The sequence below is a fragment of the Polypterus senegalus genome, chromosome 1 (genome assembly GCF_016835505.1).
Source record: "Polypterus senegalus isolate Bchr_013 chromosome 1, ASM1683550v1, whole genome shotgun sequence".
Taxonomy (NCBI): domain Eukaryota; kingdom Metazoa; phylum Chordata; class Cladistia; order Polypteriformes; family Polypteridae; genus Polypterus; species Polypterus senegalus.
Window position 1 is genome coordinate 263789378 of NC_053154.1, and position 23238 is coordinate 263812615.

Genomic DNA, 23238 nt, shown 5'->3' on the forward strand with positions numbered 1-23238 from the left:
AGAGTTTTAGTGAAATTATCCATAACTGAAACAGCTTACCCAAGAGACTCTTAAATGTAGTTTTTAATTTTTATTCTTGCCTTTCTTGCCTACCTGTATTTAATGTTTATGGGCATAGCTGATACAATAAAATAACCACTTAAATTACTTTTATTATAACATTAAGTCTAACAAATGAGCTTGTTCTCTCATGGCTGTCTGCTAGATCTGTTATCACCCTTAAGGTGATTACACATAGTTTAAAATTTGAGTACAGAGAAAAATGTGTCTTGTGCATTTCGACCTAAGATTAAAAAGCATAGCATGACATCTATTCTGTCATTGTTTTTTTACTGGGAAGTGGTGTAAAAGTATTGAAAAATATGTACAGTTGAGCAGTTTTAAACCACCATATTTCATATTAATGATAAATCTGCCAACATCCTCAAGTTCTACAGTGTTTATGTGGTTTTAATCATTTGAACCCCGTTTTAATTTGGAGACAATATTAATATGGAACAAACGCATCTTGAAGGAATTAACTTTCATTTAAAGTGGTTTTGTTAGGTGTTGGATATCTCTTTCTCTTTCCAGACAGGATTCCAGTATTATGAAGGAACATGTATCTTTCAGCCCATGAACAAAATTCCTAAATTGGTGATTGAGTATGTCGATCGACCTTCACTTCCTCAGTTTATAGTTTGAAAGTAGTGATTGATTATTTTTAAACAAATAACCCAAACACGCAATGAACAAAATATGCAGTTGATTCACAATATAAGGAAATCAGAAGATGTATTTCTCCAAGTATATGCAAACACAGAATATCAAGCAAACAACACAAAACATAAATCCAAGATAGCTTAGTTTTTTGTCTTTCTCCATTACGTTGGAGTTCCACATAACAATTTTCTCATCCTAGTTTCTCATTTAAGAAATTACCCAAAGAAACTTTATTCATTCAATACCATTTTTAAATGCTAACAGTTCTGGTGTTTTAACTGGTTACATCTGTCAGTCCAATATTATGTTTATCATTGATTTTCTTTATAGACTGCCTGCTCTGACTACCCGTCGATTCCTTTGTACGAATTTATATGTCTGTTGGTGTTACCTGTTGCTTGAAGCTGCCATAAATTGTTGGAAGGCTAACTTAAATTTCCTGTTACATGTAGGAAGAGAAAATTATAAAAATGAAAGATTTAGCCTTCACACATGTTATTACAGTACATACAGTTACAATGATATCAATAACCAGAAATACATTTATATATTCGCTAGATACAAAACTACAGAAAACACAGTGTTGGAACCATAAGTATAAGCAGTGTATTTATTTTTCATTTGATTAAGATCGGATTCAGTGGGTTGGAAAATGGATGGATGGATGGATGGATGGATGGATGGATTAAGGTTGAGATTGTCTCAACTTTAGGATCTACAGAGAGTTTTTCTCTTTATTTTCCCAGTTGCTTTTCTCATTCTTGGATTTGGTAGAACCTTGTGGTGGTATTGCTATGGTACTCTCTCAAGTTTCAAATCCAGTTACACAATTCATTCACATAAAGACACAGATTTGTTTAAACAAGCAGGATAAAAGTAGTTTCAAACGGATTAATATAAATGGGACCTAAGAATTTCTGTCTATTAATTAATTGTTGAATTATGGGCAGTTGATAACAGAGGAGAAGACAAAGTCAGAAACAGTCACAGTTCTGGAGATCTAGATCAACTGGTTGCCTAAACCCATCCTGGGTACTCAAATCAACCTTTGTGTTTAGCCACAATAATATTGCTTTACATACAGTATGATCACACTTGTTTGTACACCAGTAGCAATACCACTTTGTCCTAGATAGGTTTGTCAGTTTTGAGTTGGAAAAGTGGCTTTATGTTTGTTTTACTTGCTTCAGGCATAATAGGGTGAGCAGCTGCCCTAAGTAGAGGAGGTAGTAGAGGAGGTCAAGTCATCAAAATTTTCTTCATAAGTGAAAGAACAGGTGACTGTGAGAATGACCAAATACTTGTTGCAATGCTGTCAGTTTTGCCGATGTTGCAACAGATCATGATGGTGAATTAGGAGATGAGTCCATGAATTTGAATTTAGATTTACTAATCAGTTAATATATCTATTCTAACCTGTAATAATGAGCTTTGGGTAGTGACTGAAAGAATAAGATAACAAGTGTAAGGGGATGAAGTTGTCATCTCAGCAAATAATGTTATGTCTTAGGATCAAGATGAGCCAGTTTTGGTGGTTTGGGAAAGTATTTAGTGCGTCCCAGGGCACCTCTTGCAGAGGGTATACTAGATATAGCAAATAGGAAGAAGACCCAAGGGCAGACCCAAGACATACTAGATGGAATATGTGTCTCGGATGACCAGGGAAAGCCTCTGAATTCCTTAGCAGGAGATAGATAAAGTGTCTGTGAGTATAAGGTGGCCTGCTCCGTCCAGCTAAACATGTGGATACAGTGAAACTCAATAGGAAAAGTACATAAAAAGTGAAGTTACGAACAGTGCAATATCAGCAACATCATCTGGAAAGCAAGAGAAAAATTAAACTTAGGTTGAACATAAATAATGAAAAGTATAAAAATACAATTTATAGTATAACTTTAGCAGATTACCAAAGTAAATGTATTTGCATTTTAAATATAACCAATCTGCTGTATTAACATAACGTTTGGGTAAAGTGCTGAGTGCAGCAATCTCACATGTCCAGGAGACTTGGTTGGAATCATATTTTCAAATTCTCCTTATTTCTGCATAACTTCTACCCATGTATTCTGTTTCCTACTTTAATTTTGGTAGGCTGACTGGTGACTCTGAATTGCGTCAGTGTCAGTGAGTATAAGTGGGTACATGAGTATGCCCTACAATGGACTTTAGCCACATTCAGGAATGACCTTGTCTTGCACAGGATGCCTGCAAGGATAGAGTACAAATCCAAGAAACTGTGAAATGGAATATGTAAGTTCAGTAAAAGTCTGAATGGGTTCATAAAATGGATGAATGAAATTTTCAAAATGAAACAAAGATAACATTTTGAAATACTGATGCAATCAGTATCTAATATTTCTCATATTTGGAAATAAATGTGTGCTACTAGGTATTTATTTATTTCTGGATGTTTAGCCTGTCCCAGCTTCGTGAAGAAGCAGTTTTATATTTGGAATCTAAAGATGCTGACTTTGATGAAATTATTAATGAACTAAGTAAGCATACTAAAATCAGTACATACAGTGGAAATCACAACTATACACATCCTCATTGAAATGTCAGTGTTTGTTAAAGTAAAGGCTGAAATCAAGATCATGTTCATGTTTCAGCCTAACAATAATCCAACACATACCACCAACTCAATTCAGGAGTGGCCTAAAATGTATAGAAATGCAGTAGAATGACGTCGTCACAGAATAGACCTCAGTCATAGAGGAAATCTGTAGAGTCACTGGAAGACTGTTCAGGAGATCCCCTTACAATCTGATTGAGCTTATGTTTACTAGAATGTGATGTTTTAGCTTATTCTCATAAATGTAAGTGAGGGGTACTTAATTTTAATAATGTTAAATCTTAATATTTGAATTATTCTTCCTTTAATTACCAGTGGTTGTAGAATAGTTAATAAAACTAGGTACTTTCAGATAATTAATTATATTAGACAATTACTTGGGTTAAATGCCTACCTAATTGAAATGTTGTGAGAGTTATGCTTTTGTACTGGTTTAGCATTTTGTACATTTGGCACTTATTTTAAATTTTTAAAATGTATTGACATGGATAGCTTTGCTGATTAAAGTGCTAGCTTTAATTAACATTTATTTTAAAGTTATTCATGAAATATTGTCAGCTTTACATTTCATATTGTAAGTTTCCATATTGCAACAGAGCCAAAGTATTATTAATGATTTCGTTTTGGTTCAAAATGTGTGTAATATCATTCTGAAACAAATTATCAATAAGTAAAATAATCAATTAGTATCATGATTGTACAACAGTCATTATCTTTTAATGGGAAGAGCTCTTTCAAATCTTGACAGTGAAAAAACAACTTACCTGCCAAACTGAGCACTCACCTTAAGTTGGGGCCATTTACACTGTACATATACACATTGGATAAAAAGGTGATAAATAATAATTACCGTAATGCGGATACAGAACATTTCTCTAATGTTCATTGATTCATTGCCTGAGCTCTCTGAACCCATTATTTTTTTTGTTTTTGACTATTTTAACATAGTACTGTATGTGGATTGCTTGTGAGGCTGTTTAATGTGAACATGTATTTTCATTCATCTCTTGAATCATATACTAATCATACAGCACATCTGTTCACTGCTCTGTTTGCTGGTTATGTACTTCAGTCAGAGTTAAGCCAGAATTTCTTCCTAATTTCGTATCTGACACCACCCTTATAAAACATTAACAAATTAAGTGGTCTTTGATATAGAACCAACCACTCCTCAATAGTACACTTTTTCAAAGTGACTTTTGCCACTACTTACAATCCAGCCTATCCAGGAAGAATGTATTAGACCATAATCATCTATTATCTATTATCTATATTATTTAGGCAGTGGCAACGTTTGGATGAAAAGTGATACTTTACATAGGTTTACTTGGCTTCTTTCAATTTATATATGATTGTGTTCATAATATATATTCATATGAGTGTATGAAAATAACATTTAAATGTTACAAAATAATTTATTTGCAGAATATTTTGTGCATTTTTCCCTGCAGTGTCAAAAATAAACTTCATCTACAGGAATGATTCTTTGAATTCTCTTAAACAGATTTTTAAGCATTCAGATCTAAGTGTTTTATCTCTTTTGGGCATTTAATTTTGTATTGTACAGCACAGGTCATCCATCTCTAAAACCTTTTACTTATTTAAATATATAATGTTTTTGAATTGTTTTTTAATGAACATAACCTTGGAATCATAAGCACCTTATATTCCTGAGTTTTATATGAGGCATTTTTAATGTGACTAAGAATTTGATATGTCTTTTCTTACTTGCTTCATTATTTCAACCCCCACAGATTCTAAACCATCAACTGTAAAAAAAGTTCTTAGCCTCTTCATATCTGTTACTCTAGAGAGTGCAGTTAAAAATGCCCTTGATAAAACCTAAAGTAAACTGTAGTTTTCTGTTCACAAAGCAAAAAATGGACTCTTGCCAAATAGCTGGTTGTTTGGAAACCTGCTGTATATAGTTTTATGAGAAAACCTTTTTGTGCAGAGTGGAAGGTCCCTATTTGCCATGTAAAATATGCATCTTCTCTTTGATCTTGGAGTAATAATAATTCTTGGGATTTATTTACACTGTTTTGATATGCTTCAAAGCGGTGTCAAAGTTTTGCTGCTTTAGGGTGCTTCTTTATTCTGCTGGCTCTTGGGTACTGAGCTGACAGGTCCTCTGTACTAGGTGCAGGCTTTTTTCAAGTCATGGCCCTCAGCAAAACATCAAATTACCAAACACAGACTAGCTTACTGCTACACAAATGCCTTTCCTGTAGATATATTATACCATATATATTAAATACTTTAGTGTTACAAGGTGCATTTTATGCGCAATAGAAAGTGATGGTTTGAGGCTGCCTTAGGGATACTTTATTCTACAAGCAGAAAAAAAACGAGTATATACTGTATCAAGTATGGTTTTTACAGGACTCGGTGCCTCAAGGCCTTTGTAAATAAGTAATGATCAACAGATTGGCTGTGGGTTTTTGAAAAGCATGCCTTTGTCAGTTTGCATGATGGGGAAAATTTTCAAAGAGAAGCCTGCTTTCATTGCCTGCTGAAGAGGGATTCAGGGAGTGTGCTCTTCCCTAGCTAGTGCTGCCTGTAGAGCATTGCAGTGGAATAGCTAAACACGGTTTGAAAAATCAAATGAGAACAGTTACATTTTTAAGGGCAATTTTGTATGATTCCTACAGAATTTCTTCATTTTTGGAATTTTAACATAGTCCATCAAGGTTATGAAATGGTTTAAAAGACTTAGACATTTCTGCCCAGCTCCCTCAATACATCCAATATATTTGATCTAAATGAAACATCAAATTTCAGTGTACTTCATTTTGCTGACATAAAAATATAGTTGTGCATTAAATTGATCTCTGTACCTATACACTTAACAAAGGCAGCACTTTCACCCTTGTAATGCATTTGAAGGTGAGAACCGTAGAGCTCCAGTCACGGTCTGCAATAACAGTAAATGTCCAATTTGATGTATGATTTCCTCATAATACCCTCATTGTGTTTCGGTACAGTATATAGTAAGGCCTACTTGTCACTGAGAAAATAAACAAAAAATAAAAAATAGATTAGTAGAGTCCATTGATTACTGTTGGTAGGACATATTTTCTGGCAAATATGGGAAGGATTTTTATCACACTCTCTATATGTAGTTTTTTTTTTTAAGAAATTAACAGCATTCCTGAATATTTTCTGATGGACTGTGGGACACATCTAATTGTATAAAGTCACAATGCATTTGTTCAGATCCATCAGAACTCAGGCACAAATGTCATGTCTGGTCCCCATGAGCTGCAGCAGTCGGCAGAGTTTGCTGCTGACAAGCCGTCATCGGTGACAGTTTGTGAAAGATAGCTATCTTGGCAGAGCTATGCTGCACCGCTCATTGTGGCAAGGGAAGATTGAAGTGACAGAGGTCCATCGAGTGAGTAGTGAAACATGCCGCACATAATGAAATATTCAGTCAGACTGTAAAAGCACTAAATGCTTTCCCTGTTATTAGCACCTGTGCAAACCTTGGTCGCATTTAAAGGGAAACATTATTGATTGAACTCTTTTATATATATAAAAATATTTTTGTACTTTAAAATTAAAGATAAACTTGGCAAAACTTTTGAGAGATAACCTTGTTGAATCAATTCTTTATACATGCAACTTCACTGTTGGATTAAAAAAAGATCACTGCAAATATTTTTTTCTGCTAACTCCAAATAACTTATAAATAACTTTTCGAATAATGTATACTACTTTTTATATTTTTTAGTTGTCTGTAAGGGTTGGCATTAATCTTAGATTGCGATGACTTTATCTCATTTTGATTTACCTGAATGAGCACTACAGCTCATTTTCTTATACATGTTTGTAAATCATTCTTCTGAGCAAGAGTATGGCCCATTTAAAAATAATCCCTGCTGTCCAGGGTTGTGAACCTCTTTCATGGCCTGTGTTGCACAGAATAAAGATCAGCTGTTTATGCAGCTGATATAAATTTGAGTGTTTGGTTGTGACACACTGCTAAAATTTTAATAGGCTTCAATTTTGGAAAGTAAAATGTGACTGGGCAAATCGTTTAAATATTTAAAGTGTGGTCCGTTAAAGCTTTTACCATGAAGAGTCCAGTGTCACATATTGTTCATGGTGGATATGTAATTGGCTTTTCAATTTTAAGGCAGTCAGTCATCTAATCCATTTCAGTTCTGACTCTGATGTAGGTTTGTTGATAACTTGGAGTTTCTTACTTATCAAGTGAGCTAATTTTTCATACATAATTAAGCAACCATAATAAAATGCAAAAAGAAAAAAGCATGCACATAATATTATTTTTGATACAATGACATTTAGCACAATGTATTTATTATGAACTTGAATTTTTTATCTGCATTATAAATTTCATTGTGAAAGCATTACAAGAATGTTATTTTCATACTGTCCAATCCTGATCTGTTCACTTTGCAGTTTGTGCATTTCTGAGGCCACTAGTTTCAAACCATTACTCATAATGGGCTGTTTCATACTTGCCAGACAACTTAATAAGCTCAGCTTTGCGATACGGGAGGAAGTTACCAAAGTACCCACAGAGAAAACCTATGCATGCACAGTCATATCATGCACACTTGGGCCAGCACCAGAGCTCTCAAGGCAGCAAAGCTAACTCTTGGTCATTTCTGAAGTGATAAAGTTAATTAATAATTTTTTTTCATTGCATTGTCATATTAAAAGTGCTACACAAGCACATCAACATGCAATTAAAAATGAAAGTTTTTATTGAACTGAAATATACAATGCCTGAATGTCTGTAGCAGTGAAATTCATTTTATTATTATTATTTTTATTTTGTTTCTTGAAAGACATGACCCTTTGCTTATTCCGGGGAATGAACAAATTGAAAACATTGATGCTAATGTGAAGAAGTATGACTCCACAGGGATGTTTCACTGGTGCCCATCCAAAGATATTGAGAAAGTTATCTTGGTAAGTATTACTGCCTAGCAGCAAAGGGTCAACTTATATCACTGATGACAGACATTTGATAGAGTGAAAAATGGCAGGCATAGACACAGCTGTTAAATATTTTATTCTTCCATCCTTTTCTCCTATTTATGTTCATCACCAAATTACATTTATTTTTCAATTAGTTACTCTAAGTATTAACCAATGATTACATATTTAAAAATTAGGCATAATTTTCAAAATTCACTTGAATATTTCTTTAGTTGGTTTTTACCTTTTCCTTGTCTTTTACTTAATCATATGATACTATTTATAAGAAGACTTATGTTTGAAATAATTACTTGATTGCCATTTATGCACTTTATTACAAATGTATTATGATGTTGATGTTAAAATACCCATGCAGTACAGTATGTGTTTTTTTGTTTTCTTTTTTTGGACTGAATTAAATATATTTCCTTTTCTAACAGTCAACTGTCACAATTATTTTTTAGGCTGTTCATTCTATTATAAGAGTGCATGTTTTTAATAATAATCTATCATCCTTAATTATTTTTGTTTTAAAATAAAAAAAGTATTTTATATTTAGTATATTGAAGTTAGCTTTTCTCGTAGTAAAAAGAAAGTGTTTTTTGGTCCAATGCTTATGTCACTAGAGAAGAAGAGTTTCATTTTACTGTATTCTGATATATAATTTAACCCCTGTGTATGCTGCATATAGAATATGCTGTGTAGCATACATTACTTATTATATGGTAAGTAGACATAAAATGACCATACTATATTAGTTTTGCCTGTATTTACAATATGATTACTAATTTGCAATATAAAATAAATTAGTGCTGTTTTTTTAGAACCAAGGATAAAGAGCATGTTTTTGTTTTTTTTTTTTTAGACACGAAGTGAAGCAGCAATGACAGTTTTAAGCGGACATGTTGTTGTCTGTATCTTTGGTGATGTCAAGTCTGCGCTAGTCGGTTTGAGAAATCTGGTGATGCCTTTACGTGCAAGCAATTTTCACTATCATGAACTTAAGCATATTGTCTTTGTTGGATCCTTGGAGTACCTTAGACGGGAATGGGAGACATTACACAATTTTCCTAAGGTGTCAATTTTACCAGTAAGTATAAACAAAAAATGTTTACAGCAAAAAAAATTCATGCAGTATGAAATGTTTTAAATTGAAACTCACTCTATGAAAGGTAAGTCAAACATATACTGTATAGGTGTAAACAGGTAGTTGTAAAAAGTGGTTTCATCTCTATGTTTTGGATACTCCACTAAGGTACATTGTGCCAATTTAAACTTGACAGTTAATCTAAAATTCTCACATTTGTAATACTAAAAAAGCTAGAGTTAACATGGAAACTCACATGGACATGGAAATAACATGCAAATTGCACACAGTCAGTGACTACATTTTGTGATAGCTGTCACTGTGAAAATCTGAGTAAAATAATGTTGACAAATTGTATGACTTCTCATTCTTTGTAGAGTATGTTGATGTACTCACTACAAGAGGCACTATGCAAAATAAAGGTCTAAAATTATATTGTCCTTGATCTCTTTATATGTTGTGTTTTGATATTGACAAAAAATGAGTCATCGCCAATGTGAAAGGTGATGAATAATTTGGACACTAACATAGGGCATCTCAGTATGAGTACTGTCCTACAAATAGCTGTGTCATTTATTAAACAATTTATAAAATGACAAGGAGTAATGGTGTGCTATTATGTTTGGTTTTATCAGTGAAAAATTGGTCACATGACAGATGTGGATGACTGGCAAAAAGTGATTATTGCATTTGCTGACTATGAGAGTGTTTCAAAGTACACTGTCCAATGGGTCTTCAAGCAGTAGAGCACATCATGGTTAACCACTAATCATTGTCAGAGCTGCCGTCAAAAGTAGACAATTCCTGCTGGTGTCCGTTTCTAGAATACTTAAAAACCCCCTGCTTATTTTAAAGCAATTTTGAAACAAGCTGTCTTACCTTTATACTTCTCCAGAATAAACACAAAATGGCTACCCCAGTCTTCAAAGACGACAATTGTTGCATGCTCAGGGCTTTTTCAGTGTGTGACTGGCACAAAAAACATTCTGAAGCATTTTTGCAGATTTTAATCCTATAGAAAACCTGAGGGACTATTTGGAGTAGTGAGTGAAACAATAGCAGAGCCATCCAACCATTCTGGCTGAACTGTTGGAAATTGTAGTTGTGCAATGTACAATTATTTTATTATTAGTAGCACCTTTTCTTTTGACACAGAAACATAAACAATTGTTGATGCAATTTTCTTTCTTTTACACCCAGGTTCCAGCCATCAGAAAATGCCCCTTGCATTACACATAGTTAGCACTTAAAATACATTCCCATACATATAGTGTATGTACAAGCTCAAATGTAATTTTCAAAAAAGATCAAAGAATTACCTGCTAAGACTGTAAGCTTCATGTGCTGGAACACCATATGCTGGAATTGGAGTATCGTTTTCCTTGTTTTTCATTTGTAAGACTAGGAATAATGTCCAAAAAATTGAGAAAGGCAAGTGAGAGAGGAACACGTTAACATGTTAATTCATGTTGTTATCTAATCCTATAAGACATATTTTAAGATAAGACTATGACAAGCAGTGAAATAAATAAAAAAATTGATTTAATGTATTTTAATTTGTATAATACTAGCTGTACTCCACAGCTCTGCCCACATAGTAGTAAAACAGGACAAACTTTAAAAATCAATGAACAAAAAAGTATTGCTAGCTGAGGTGAGGCAAGGTACATTCCACAAAGCAGAGGTAGACAGACTCCCCACTCCTGACATCATGCCCTCCCCTCGGCCCGCAGCCTCTGTCTGAAATTGGCGTGAATATATTGCTCCTGCAAACAAACTATGATTCTAAGCACGATGAGAGAAGTCGCAAAATCAACCGGAATGTTCAAGCAAATTCTAGAAAAAAAACTAATCTAAATCTGTTAAGTTGTTCTCTCATTCTCTAGCTAAGCGGGTATAAGGTACGCTCCGAGGCTGGTGTGTGAGTTAGGAGGGCCCTGCCCACCTCTCCTCAGCAGGCTGCGTCTCTCTTGGATTTGCGCAAATAAATCGGTACGAACTATGATACTTAACGTGATGAGAGAGGTCGTAAAATCAACCGGAATGTTCAAGCAAATTATAGAAAAAAACCCAATCTAAATCCATTAAATAGTTCTGTCTTGAAAAGTGGACAGACAGACAAACAGACAGACAGATGTTGGATTTTATATATATAGAGATGTTCCTGCATAATTCAAGATGGAGCTAAAATGTATACAGAGTCTATACAGTATGTATGTATAGGGTGGTCCAGATCTAATTATGCAACTTTTTATGCAATGCAGGAAAACAATACAAGACAAAAGAATTGCTGTTTTACTGAGAACCATCTCCCTGCCATTTTCGAATGCAGGCCAGGTGCTGCCATCTATCGGCAACAAAAATTATTTTTTGTGAATTATCTACGTAATAAACTTAAGTTATAGCGTAATGAAATTGCATAATTAGATCTGGACTACCTTGTGTATATATATACTATATATAGCTCGCAAACCGCTTCACCTATTGACCTGAAATTTGGTACACATATACTACGTTACGTCTACTATCCGCTTTCAGGGTGATGATTTTTATTACTGTTTTTATTTTTATTTTATTTTATTGTTGAATTACCTCTTGGCAGCACGCAGAAAGGGCGGCCATGCGGCGCATACGTGTATCGTTATCATTCCTTACCACCTTCCCCTACCTCTTCATATCTTTAATCATTCTTGAGGCAGATTGAAGACTTAAGTGCCAGCTTAAGTGAAAAATTAAGAAAAATGTGCTGTAATTGCAATACAAAAACTAACTTAATCAGTTTTAATGTGAAAAGATGCCGACAGAAGAAGAGAAGCAGCGGGCTGCTAGGGTTGAGAAAAGAAGAGCAGCTCATGAAGGAGCAAGCACATCAACCTCTGAGCAAATGAATGGTAAACGTACAGAATGCTCAAGTCAAGTGTATTCACTGCTCGTTATCTTGCAGTCCGCCGTAACTGGTATATATATATATATATATATATATATATATATATATATATATATATATATATATATATATATATATAAATGTGTACGCATGGAGGTGTTTGTGTGTCTGTCCGGCCGAGAAGTGAGAGGTGGTTTCGGGGTAAGGGCTCAACTTCTGAGGAAACAGAAACTTGTTTAGCCGCTCATAAACAAGTGAGGCAAGCACATCGACAAAACAAAACCTCCTAGCAGAAAGATGGCCAGTGTAGTTCCTTTCAATTACCTGACATCTCTACATTTCAATTTGTATATAGTGATCAATAAACAAGGTACAAAGGGTTGTGAATCTAGATAGACTCCCCGTGTATTACCAGGCAGCAAAGGAAAAAAAACATACATTTGGAAGGCGCTTCTGCTCACACTGGTGTGCATTCTATAGATTCTGGTTATAACTGATTACATCTTAAGTGATCTTTGGGCTTTAATATCCAGAAATGTGAAATGGGAGGAAACAACACTTGGAACAGAGACGATCTTAGAAGAGTTCTTCCAAGTCAAGCCACCCTAAAACCTCCAAATCTCCACTGATGTTCACATTAAATTGGTTCCTCTCTCTGTCTCTCTTTCTCGCTAAAATAGCTAGAGAGAAATTATACATACACACAAAAACATATAAGAGGTGTAGTAAGAAACTTTGGGAACTATCAATGCCTTTTTATAATGCAACACCACAATTACAGACTTTTTCAATATTGTAAGTTGATGTTTTCATCTTTCACACGATCACCACCAACTGTTTCAGTATAGTCTATTGATACGCATTTAATCAATTTGCTGTGTAATTGATCAACATTTTTGGCATTAATTCGTTTGACTTCATTATTTCTCGGTGCTTGGATTGTCCATGTACTCATTTTTACTGTTGATAACCCTTTGTGATGAAATTCTTCAATAACAATTTGGACATAATACATCTTCTTTAATTGGGAACTTAAAGTGAGAAAAACGTTAATATTTATAAGAGCTGAGAGAGCAAGAACTGTGTCTGTCAAAAGCATTCACACGAATGAGATTTGAGAGTACAGTGTGCTTGGTTGAATATGGTTGAGAGGAGGGCATGACTTGAAAACATCTCATGGCCAAATTCTCGACTCGTGGGACTTGAAAAAATCTTCCAAAAAGTCTTGTCTCGTCGCTGGATTTTTTTCTATATTAGATATATTTAGTCTATGTAGTACATACATCACTCTGTGTATGAGTTGTAATTTAATTTTTCAGTTTGAGTCTGGATGGTGCTTTATTTTATTAGCCAAAAGTAGAAGAGTTTTCATTTTTGGAATTGTACTTTACTCCAACTTACAAAAATCTTAAAATTAGGTAACTTGGAGTTGTTACATTGTCTCAGTTTTGTTGTCTGTGTGCTTCTTGCAATTTTAAATGTATTCCTGTTGCTCAAAAGTAATACAAAGTTTCAGTCAATTTTCTTAATTACGTTTCCTCTACTGTAGAGTTAAAGGGGGCTACAGCTTATTCCAAAAGAATGGTTTGAAATACAGGATCCAGAAGGAGATGCTAGCCCACCATGGGACACTATTCACATAAGTACCCACACTCAATTAGAGTGGGTTATTTTATAGTCACCAATCAATGTAAGCTGTGCATTTTTGAAATGTACCAGGGAGCCAAAGTACCCAGGCAAAACCCAAAAAAGGGAACATGCAAGCTCCATGCAGGCAGTGCCCTATAGTCGTAAGGCAACAGCACTCATCACTGTATCACCACTGTTACAGTGTAACCTTAATAAAATCAAAAACACATTACTGTGGCAAGACAGAATGACTGGGAGAATTGCTTAGAAACGCATAATTACTGGATCTTAAGATTTTTATACATTTTGATGACACTGTTTTCTTGGGAGTCATAGTCTTTACCCACATTTTAAACTGGATTTTTTTCTGACCATTTGTACAGTATTATTGAATAATACAAAATTACTTTTAAGAGGCTGTTTTATTTATTTTATTTACTGAAAATGTTATAATAGCTTTCAATTAATATTTTTAAATCATAGAGAGAGCTGTATTGCCTACTGCTTTGGTTTGATTCTTTCAATTTTTCTTACCATTTACACATTTTTTCTCTTGTCTTGTATGGCTGTAGTGAGCTAGTCTCTATTCTGGCAGCTATGAGTGCTAGACAAGAACCTAACTCAGCCTAACTCAGGCACACACCTATAATCATTTAGTTATCTAACCTGCATAATGTCAAAGTATTTTATTATATTTCATCTTTCACATGTGCATTGTATTATAATGTTGCTTCACTACTTTTATAAATAAGAGCTCATATATTTGTAAATTAGGATGTTAGTTTAAACTGCAATTGTTCAGAATTTATTACATCATTTCATATATGCTGTCACAATCAAAAGATGTATTGTTATGTTCATTCAGGATGCCATATTAACTGTGAGCTGTTGTACACAGATGGAGGTGTGATGACTTCTCCTTTCCTGGACAGGTCCCTGGTGCCTCACAGTCATATACAGTATAGCATTAAATGATGCTACAAATAAATATAATCATTTGTTAATAATTACTTCCTTATTATTGGCTATTCATTTATTGAGCAACATTTTACACTGAAGAAAAGCTTCATTTTTTTAGCTGTGAAACTGCTATTAAAGCAAGGTTTATTGACTGTGCAAATTGATAACAATGGTTAAGATGCAAAAAGTTGGCATTATTTCCACTTTTGTGCTTGTTAGCAGTGGCTTGACTGAGCTTTAAATTTGAACCTAAAAATGCTGCCATCAGCACCAACTACCCTTTAGATTAGTACACATCTCTGAATCCCCTGCACATACTTAGAACAGCTGAATGTCACAGCATAAAAAATAATACTTGTTAACTAATTTCCCAAAGCTCCTTTTTCAATCTTTAATTTGTTTTTTTCTTCTTCTTCTTTTTTTTTTTTAATGCCAAAGGGTACGCCATTAAGTCGGGCTGATTTAAGGGCTGTCAACATCAACCTCTGCGACATGTGCGTTATCCTGTCAGCCAATCAGAACAATATCGATGATGCTTCGCTGCAGGACAAGGAATGCATCTTGGCGTCACTCAACATCAAATCTATGCAGTTTGATGACAGCATTGGGGTCTTGCAGGCTAATTCCCAAGGTAAGGACTGCCCTATAATACTTCCCTGCAATGCCTACAGGGGACAGGACCTGGCAAGAAGAATATCCCTCACTCAAAGATTCAAACAACCTCACATCACTTTGTTTGACAGTTAAACCTGCTGATTACTGTGATGGTTTAAAGAAACAGTGCACATGTTCTTAGAGTGTTACAGAGAAGAACATTTTAAAATGAGCGGGATGTTCACAAGTAATGTCATTTTTTCTATAGATGTGTTTTTCTATTATTTGTTGATTGTATAATAGAATGAAAATCTATTTTAATGCTATTAGAAAAGCTCAATTCCGTTATGGTGTACAATATTCTATTCCATCCATTTTCTGAACCCACTTGTCCCAATAAAGTATTTCAAAATCTGATTAAATAGTAATTATAAACAGATGTAATAAGCATTGCTTTATGCAATTCAGAATTTCTTCTGCCTGAACAATTTGGTTTTAATGAAATTCTATTATCATAGCCATAGATTTTAACTAAAGGCTATATCTTGTATGCTCAGTGTTTTTTAAAATTTGCTCTCCCACAACTGTAAGGTGCACAAACTGTTATTTCTGCTAGTACTTTTGCATTCTCTATTCTGATGTATATCTTTGGAATTAATCTAGTAACTGATGTGCTTCTGGTTTAAAAAGTTGAGTTTTACTCTCTTATTGTGCTGTTGTATCATTCTTTTGCGATACAAATGTATTTGTTTGTATTACCAAAACATATTAGCAGAAGCATTTTGAACCTTCATTTTGGCAAGACATGGTGATTTATGCTCCACAGTTATTATGTTCTTATTTACTGAACATTTTTTTATGAAATTGAAATTTATGACAGTTATAATGACAGGCACTGAATGACTGGAGAGTGACTTAATATCCAGTACATTCAGCATATTCTGGGTCAAACATGCACAGAATATCTAAAAATGGCACACTTGCATCACTGTAAAACTGTATTCAGTGGACAGAAACAAGCAAATTGGCAGAAACGAAGAGTGGAAAAAGTAAAGTGTTTGGAGAACATCAATCAAGTGCAACGTTAGGAAAAAAGAAAAGCCCAAGAGCAGTAAAGCCACACCTTGCCAAGTGACATAATGTGTCAGACGTATCTGAAGCTGCACACCACAGTTGACAGTTCTGATTTATTCTATGACTTTTGGGTGACATCCAAGAAATTCTGACAAACTATTAGAAAATTAGGGCTATTGTTAAGAGGTAAAAGCAGCCTTTTTAGTCAGTCTAAAATCTGATAGATATCCTTCTTGGGAGAGGCAGTGCTAGAAGTACTGTTTAGGTTTGGTTCCATCATGGTGGCTAAGTGGCACTAGAAACACACCGGACACTGTGGGGTTGTTTTGAAAAATATTTCTCTTCCTTGTTGTATGGTAGATGGGAACAGTGTCTTAGGTCTAGGAGAATGGAGTAGTACCCATTTTTAAAAAAGAAGGACAGGAAAGGTGTATTCCAGTTACAGAGGGGATCACCCTCACTATCCTTTTCTAGTGTATTGGTATTATGATTTTATCAAGTAGTTGAACCTCAGATTGAACAGATGCAATATAGTTTCTCTCCTGGCCTCTGAAACAGTGTACTGGACCAACTCTTTATCCTGTTGTACTAATCATGTCTACATGGGCTTTGTTGACATAGAAAAATGTTATGACAGCATAATCAAAGATATTAGTTTTGAAGGTGCTTCAAGAGAATGGGGTTCTGAGACCTCTGCTGTTGACCATTTGCTTACTGTATTTTGAGTTTTGCACATTCACTTTTAAGTAAAGGTCATTCATTGTTGGCACTGGACCCTACCAAAGGTACATTTTGTCGTCTCTCCTACTTGTGATTTTCATGGATAAGAGGTCAGAGTGCAGCTGAGATTTGGAAACTATCCATTATTGCATCTCTACTGTTTTCAAATGATGTTCTCCTCTTTACCTTATCAGACAAGGATTCCCGGTGTGCTCTGTGATGTAGACCTCATAACTATGATAATTAGTATATTCAGATCTGAGGTCATGGTCCTCTTCCAGAAAGGGGCAGGTTGTTCTCTATAGATAAGTGTTGTAGCAGATACAAAAGCTTGTCCCTGATAAATTATCTATATGAATCATTTCACCAGGAAAGAGAGCACTAAAGGACAAAACAAAAGAATATTTAGAATAATAGGCCTGGAGTCAAATCCAGGAAGGTAGAAATACCAAAGCACAATATTTAATCCAAAATCAATGTAAAATTACCATTGCAAAAATATCCTGATGATGACACAATTTCATGAGCTTTTCTCACATTCTATCCAGAATCGTAGATGCTGGGGTCTCTGTGCTACCACCTTAAACAGTCACAGAGTGAATGACATCACAAGCCAAGCTCCATGCAAAATCTTGTTCCCGCTAAGGAAATCCTCTGAGAATGTTGTGAACACAAAATGGCAGCAGGATGATGTCACTAAAGAAACAAAAAAAGAATTTTATTATTTTTTTGTTAAAAAGAAGAAATGATATTTATTTATTTATTCTGTTTATTTATTTATTTATTTATTTATTTATAAAGCACTTTAAAATCAACATCAAGGCTGACCAAAGTACTGTACAATAAAAACCCAACATATCAGACACACAAAACCAAAGGGTAAATGAAACAGAAACACATAAACACATAAGAACTGTGGAGATTCTTAATAAAAAATATACAGATAGCCAACATATCATACTGGGTTAAAAGCCAGAGAGTAAAAATGTGTTTTTAAAAAAGGATTTAAAGGCAGCTTGCAAAGGAGACTGCCTAACGTGCAACGGCAAATTGTTCCAGAGTTTTGGGGCTGCAACTGAAAAAGCTCAATCACCTCGGAGTTTGCATTGTGTCTTGGGAACACGCAAAAGCATCTGGTCTGCTGACCTGAGAGAGCGAGACGGTACATAAGGGTGCAGCAGTTCCGACAAATAAAGAGGCGCAAAACCATTAAAGGATTTAAAAACAAATACAAGGATCTTAAAATGAATTCGAAAATGAATTGGAAGCCAGTGAAGGGAAGCCAAAATCGGGGTAACATGCTCATGCTTTCTTGTGCCACTTAAAAATCGAGCAGCAGCCTTTTGTACCAGCTATAGGTGAGCAATAGAGGCCTGGTTAATTCCAAAAAGAAGCACATTGCAGTAATCTAGACACGATGTTATAAAAGCATGTATCACTGTTTCAAGCTTGCGCTTAGACAAGACAGGTTTGATTTTTGACAGCCGCCTCAACTGAAAAAAGCAAGATTTTACCACTGCGTTCACATGGCTATCAAGTTTTAAAGTGGGATCCATTTTCACACCTAAATTTGTGATCATGGATTTCTCAAACTGAGCCACAATGGAAAGGTTGATGCAGGGGGGTTCACTGGTGCTATTGGTCTAAATAGCATGACTTCCGTTTTGTTCTCATTAAAATTTAGAAAATTAAATGCCATCCAACTCCTTATGTCAATATGGCAGTCAAGCAGAGGCTGAACAGAATATAGACCTTGGTGCTTCAGAGGGAAATAAACCTGATAGTCATCTGCATAAAGATGAAAGGAAATACTGTGTTTCCGAAAAATAGCGCTGAGTGGCAGCAGCTACAAGGAGAACAGAAGAGGTCCCAGGATGGAGCCCTATGGTACCCCCCAGGGGAGGGCAACAGAGTTGGAAGTAAAATCATCAATACTGACACAAAAACTTCTATCTGAGAGATAGGACCTAAACCATTGGAGAGCTAAACCTGTGATGCCCACCCACTGCTCCAGCCTGGAGATGAGAATCTCATGCTCTATCGTGTCAAAGGCAGCTGCTAAATCCAAAAGCATAAGTAGTACACAGTCACCAGAGTCCACTGTTAAAAGAATATCATTAAAAACCCTTAACAGAGAGGACTCAGTGCTGTGGTGAGTTACCAAAATGATATGCCAAAATCATGCTGCATTTCAAAAGAATAAGGTTTAAATAGCTGTTCCATTTGGAGGTGTTCAAGAACCTCTGCATCATATTAGTTAGTGAAAGTAGAGATAATTGTGAGCTTGACTGATTTATTGGTGCAGCAATTTTATGATTTTTGTACCGGGCTGTGATAGTGAAGCAGGAGCTAAGTCCATGGACAAAGTTATTTGTTTACTTTTCAGGCTACACTCTTTGTGTAATGACTAAAAGAATTAGATTGCAACTAGAAAGTGGCTAAATCAAACTTCTTACACCGGGTCGCACTGTTCACTCTCAGTAAAAAGGAGAGAAGCACTTTCCAGATAAAGACAGGCCTGATAAGATGGTGTGAGCATTTAGTTAGAATTTCCCTGGGCTCATTTCTCAAGATGAATGGAAGGCGTGACCAAGTGAGAGAAGACCCAGGACAAGACCTAGGACACTCTGGAAAGATATACAGTAATTCTCCTCTTCCTATATTGATTGTCCAGAGATAATGTGGGTATTCATAAAGAAAGACTGAGGGAGTTGATGGAGATAAAGATTGGCTGGAGACCCCAGCTTATCATGTTGCTATTATGGCCCTTATCAGGAAAAGCCAAAAGAAAATGAAATAATTTTTAATGTAAACGAATAAGTTACAACAATGAAATCAATATAAGAAATGCCTGATACATGCTCTGACAAATATGCTGTGTGCAAGAATATAATATGTTTTGTTTCAGAGGTTCATTGACCAGACAGGAAAAAAAGCTCTATTATATTTTAGAATATTAATCTTAAATTAATTCTTTAATTAATAAAATATGCAGTTTGCCCTTGCTGCATATTACTAAAGTTTTTTTTTTCTTGAGTCAATTATTTTCATTGGACTATTTTTTGCCTAAACGGAATTCCAATAAAACATTATAAAACACTTTACAATAATTACACCAATTTTTTTCTCCTGTTTTGTATATATTTCAGTCCCGCACAATTACAATGCTGTTTATGATTTAAGTGATCTTGTACATTTGACAGTCATTCAGCTGTGACAGTTAACTTAATTAACCATTTAGTCATCATTAATACTCAACTTTACATTAGGACATGGGTACACTTGTAGCATTTTTATACTGACTGTTATCCCAGGTTAGACTTAGATATGTGAAGACATTTTAAAAATATATAATACTCTTAAACTCAGTAAAGTTTCATTTGGTTGGTTATTAACGTCTCTACAATGTTAAAAATGCTGTATGGTAGTAAAATAAAAAAATGTTCAAGTAAGGGCTAAAATCAGAGAAAAAGAGAGGAAGAATATAGTGGTGAAAATGTCATTGTGAACACTCCATGTTTATTCTTCAGTTAATAGAGCTTATTATTATTGTTCTTACATTTTAAGTCCTGCTTCAGTAGTAAGCAGATCTATTACAATGGCTTTATTTTAGCTGGATGACTTTTTAGAAGTAATTTTTACATTAGTGTATGATTTTGTTTAGACCTAGGTTAAATGATTATTCACAAATAATTCCTAATAATGGGACGCTTACAGGGATAATATAAGAAACGCCATTTAAATTCACTTCCACAGAAAAACATTGACTAAATATTTGTTCTGATACAGAGTTGAGGGTGGGGAGATGGCAATGCTGGTAGCTTTTTGCACAAACAGAGGCCAGTTTTGGACAGGGCATCATTTTATCAAAGGGCATTTTCAACAATCTGTTTAAACCCGTTTCCCCAACAAGAAGGAAAGTATCCAGTTTTGAGTTATCAGCCCAGTGCTTAGAAAAAAATAAGGTATTATTTAGGTTAAAGACACAAAGAGTCAAAGAACACCCACTGTATAGGAACATTATTGTGTGTTTAAGTCTGCCTATGGTCTTAAATATATAAAACCCTTCATCTTTTTTAAGGTTTGAGAGCTTTAAATCCGCTTTTACCTGAATATCGGTAACTCACCAAAATAATATTGAATTAAATATGCTGTAACTGTGTTATTACAGTACATCAGTTTCATTTTTGTTATTTGATGAAATTCACCAAAGATCCTCTTGTGAGTTGTTGTGAGGGAATATAACATTGCTTTGCAAGGTTGATTCATATACTATATCAGCAGCTATGGCTCTACTGTATACTGTAATGTAAAAATCACATTTGATCTTAAAATATTAGATGGGTAATTTTTTTAACGATTATCTTGTCATTATGTACATAATAATATCCCTTAGTTCACCACCTAATATAGTAGTATGCTGGATTGAGTCATTTTCCCTTTTCAAATTATATCAGACTACAGCCTTAAAAAGCAATTTAATATTTTTTTCTGAACATTTATGACAAGAGAATGATATACATGGATAGAATCTGAAAGGCAATTAAATCAAATGATACCAGCAATTTCGGGGCAGCCATCAGAAAGAAAACTGCCTTAAAACTGTGTTTTGTAGTATGTTTGTTATATGGCATTTCCTTATTTTTAAGGTAACTGTTTTATATTTATAACCGAGCGCATTTTCTGAATTGCTTTTAATCTGCCACATGGCTATAGTCTCTTAGGGAACTCTCTTAAATGAGTCCTAGGATTCAGAAAGCTGCATAACTAGTAAACATAGAAAGCTGACATTAAATATAAGACAATTTTGATTCGGAAAGCTTCTTTTTTGCTTGCTTCTACATGTAGAATTATTTGGTCATTTAAGAGCTTGATGTTGCATAAAATATTAAAATCATTTTTTAATACAAAGCTATGATCTTAAATTATCCCATAATTTTATAATGGTTTAATCTGCAATACAATGGTTTTATTTTTTATGGTATATGTCATTATTCTGTAGAGTATAATAATCATGGTAAATTTTAAACTCTAGTGTCCTTGGGTGTAAGCTTTATAGGCAACAATTCATAGGTTGATTACTCTCTTGAGATCAAAATTTGAAAGCCTCCTATAACATAACAAATGGACTGGGTCCATTTTTAGCCCTTATTAGATGTACTATATCAACTAGATTTAAGTATTAAGGTCTATGCTTCAGTTATTTTATAAATATTTAACTTTATGTAGTTTTCTAAAGATATTGAATCATATATAGTATAGCAAACAACATACAGGGTTTTCAGCCAATGACTGCATGCACATTAGCAATGAAAGTGCCTTAAATATGCGTATCAGCAAGTATAATGTGAAAACTGTGACAGAATCATCGAAGTGTATCATTTTGGACAGAGATCCATGCCAACTATCATTTTTTTTCTTTGAATATTATACAAAAGTAAGTGGCATTAAGTTAATTGTAAAAAAATATTTAGAGATATAATAAGTATTACCAACAATTCACCTGATATCCATTGGTTTTAATATCTTTAAAAATAAAACATCAGGGGACTTGCGGACTGGGAATGAAAATGAAATAAAATGTTAGCTTTTGTCTTGCAGATGGGTGCTGCCCTTTCAAGCATTAGCAGAAATAATGAAAACATTATGAAACGCAGAAGATGTCAAGTCTGTTAAGGCTAATTGTCAATAGCCAGCCTAAAGCACAGAACTGCTATATTGGATGTTTCCTTAAACTTTAATGAGATGATTAGATGTTCATGAAAATGCCGTTTCTGATGTTGATTGTAATAGTAGTGTTGTACTGTATAATCTGATAAATTATGGTTCAAAATCATTTAAGAGTATGGTTTTGATCAAGCAGGATAATGGCGCTCATGATTCTCATTACACACTTTTTCTTTGTTTTTGTAAATATCAAATTTACTACTTTACCTGGAGTATCTTTTTCATATATAATTTGTTTGACAGATATCTAAATATACTGTATATAATTAACATATACAATTTTTATTATTAATACCCCAGTTTCAATTATCCATCCATCTATTATCAATCCCTTGG

General features: G+C 34.4%; 1 protein-coding gene across 18 annotated transcripts in view; it reads left to right on the forward strand.

Annotated features, from left to right (window-relative positions):
• Window positions 1–23238, forward strand: part of kcnma1a (potassium large conductance calcium-activated channel, subfamily M, alpha member 1a) — a 679240-nt gene that overhangs the window by 592510 nt on the left and 63492 nt on the right. For all 18 annotated transcript variants that reach the window (XM_039773065.1, XM_039773162.1, XM_039773191.1 and 15 more), the window contains 3 exons: window positions 8092–8215; window positions 9090–9314; window positions 15226–15418. In XM_039773065.1, coding sequence (XP_039628999.1) covers window positions 8092–8215; window positions 9090–9314; window positions 15226–15418 — 542 coding nt within the window. The remainder of the gene's footprint in view (window positions 1–8091; window positions 8216–9089; window positions 9315–15225; window positions 15419–23238) is intronic.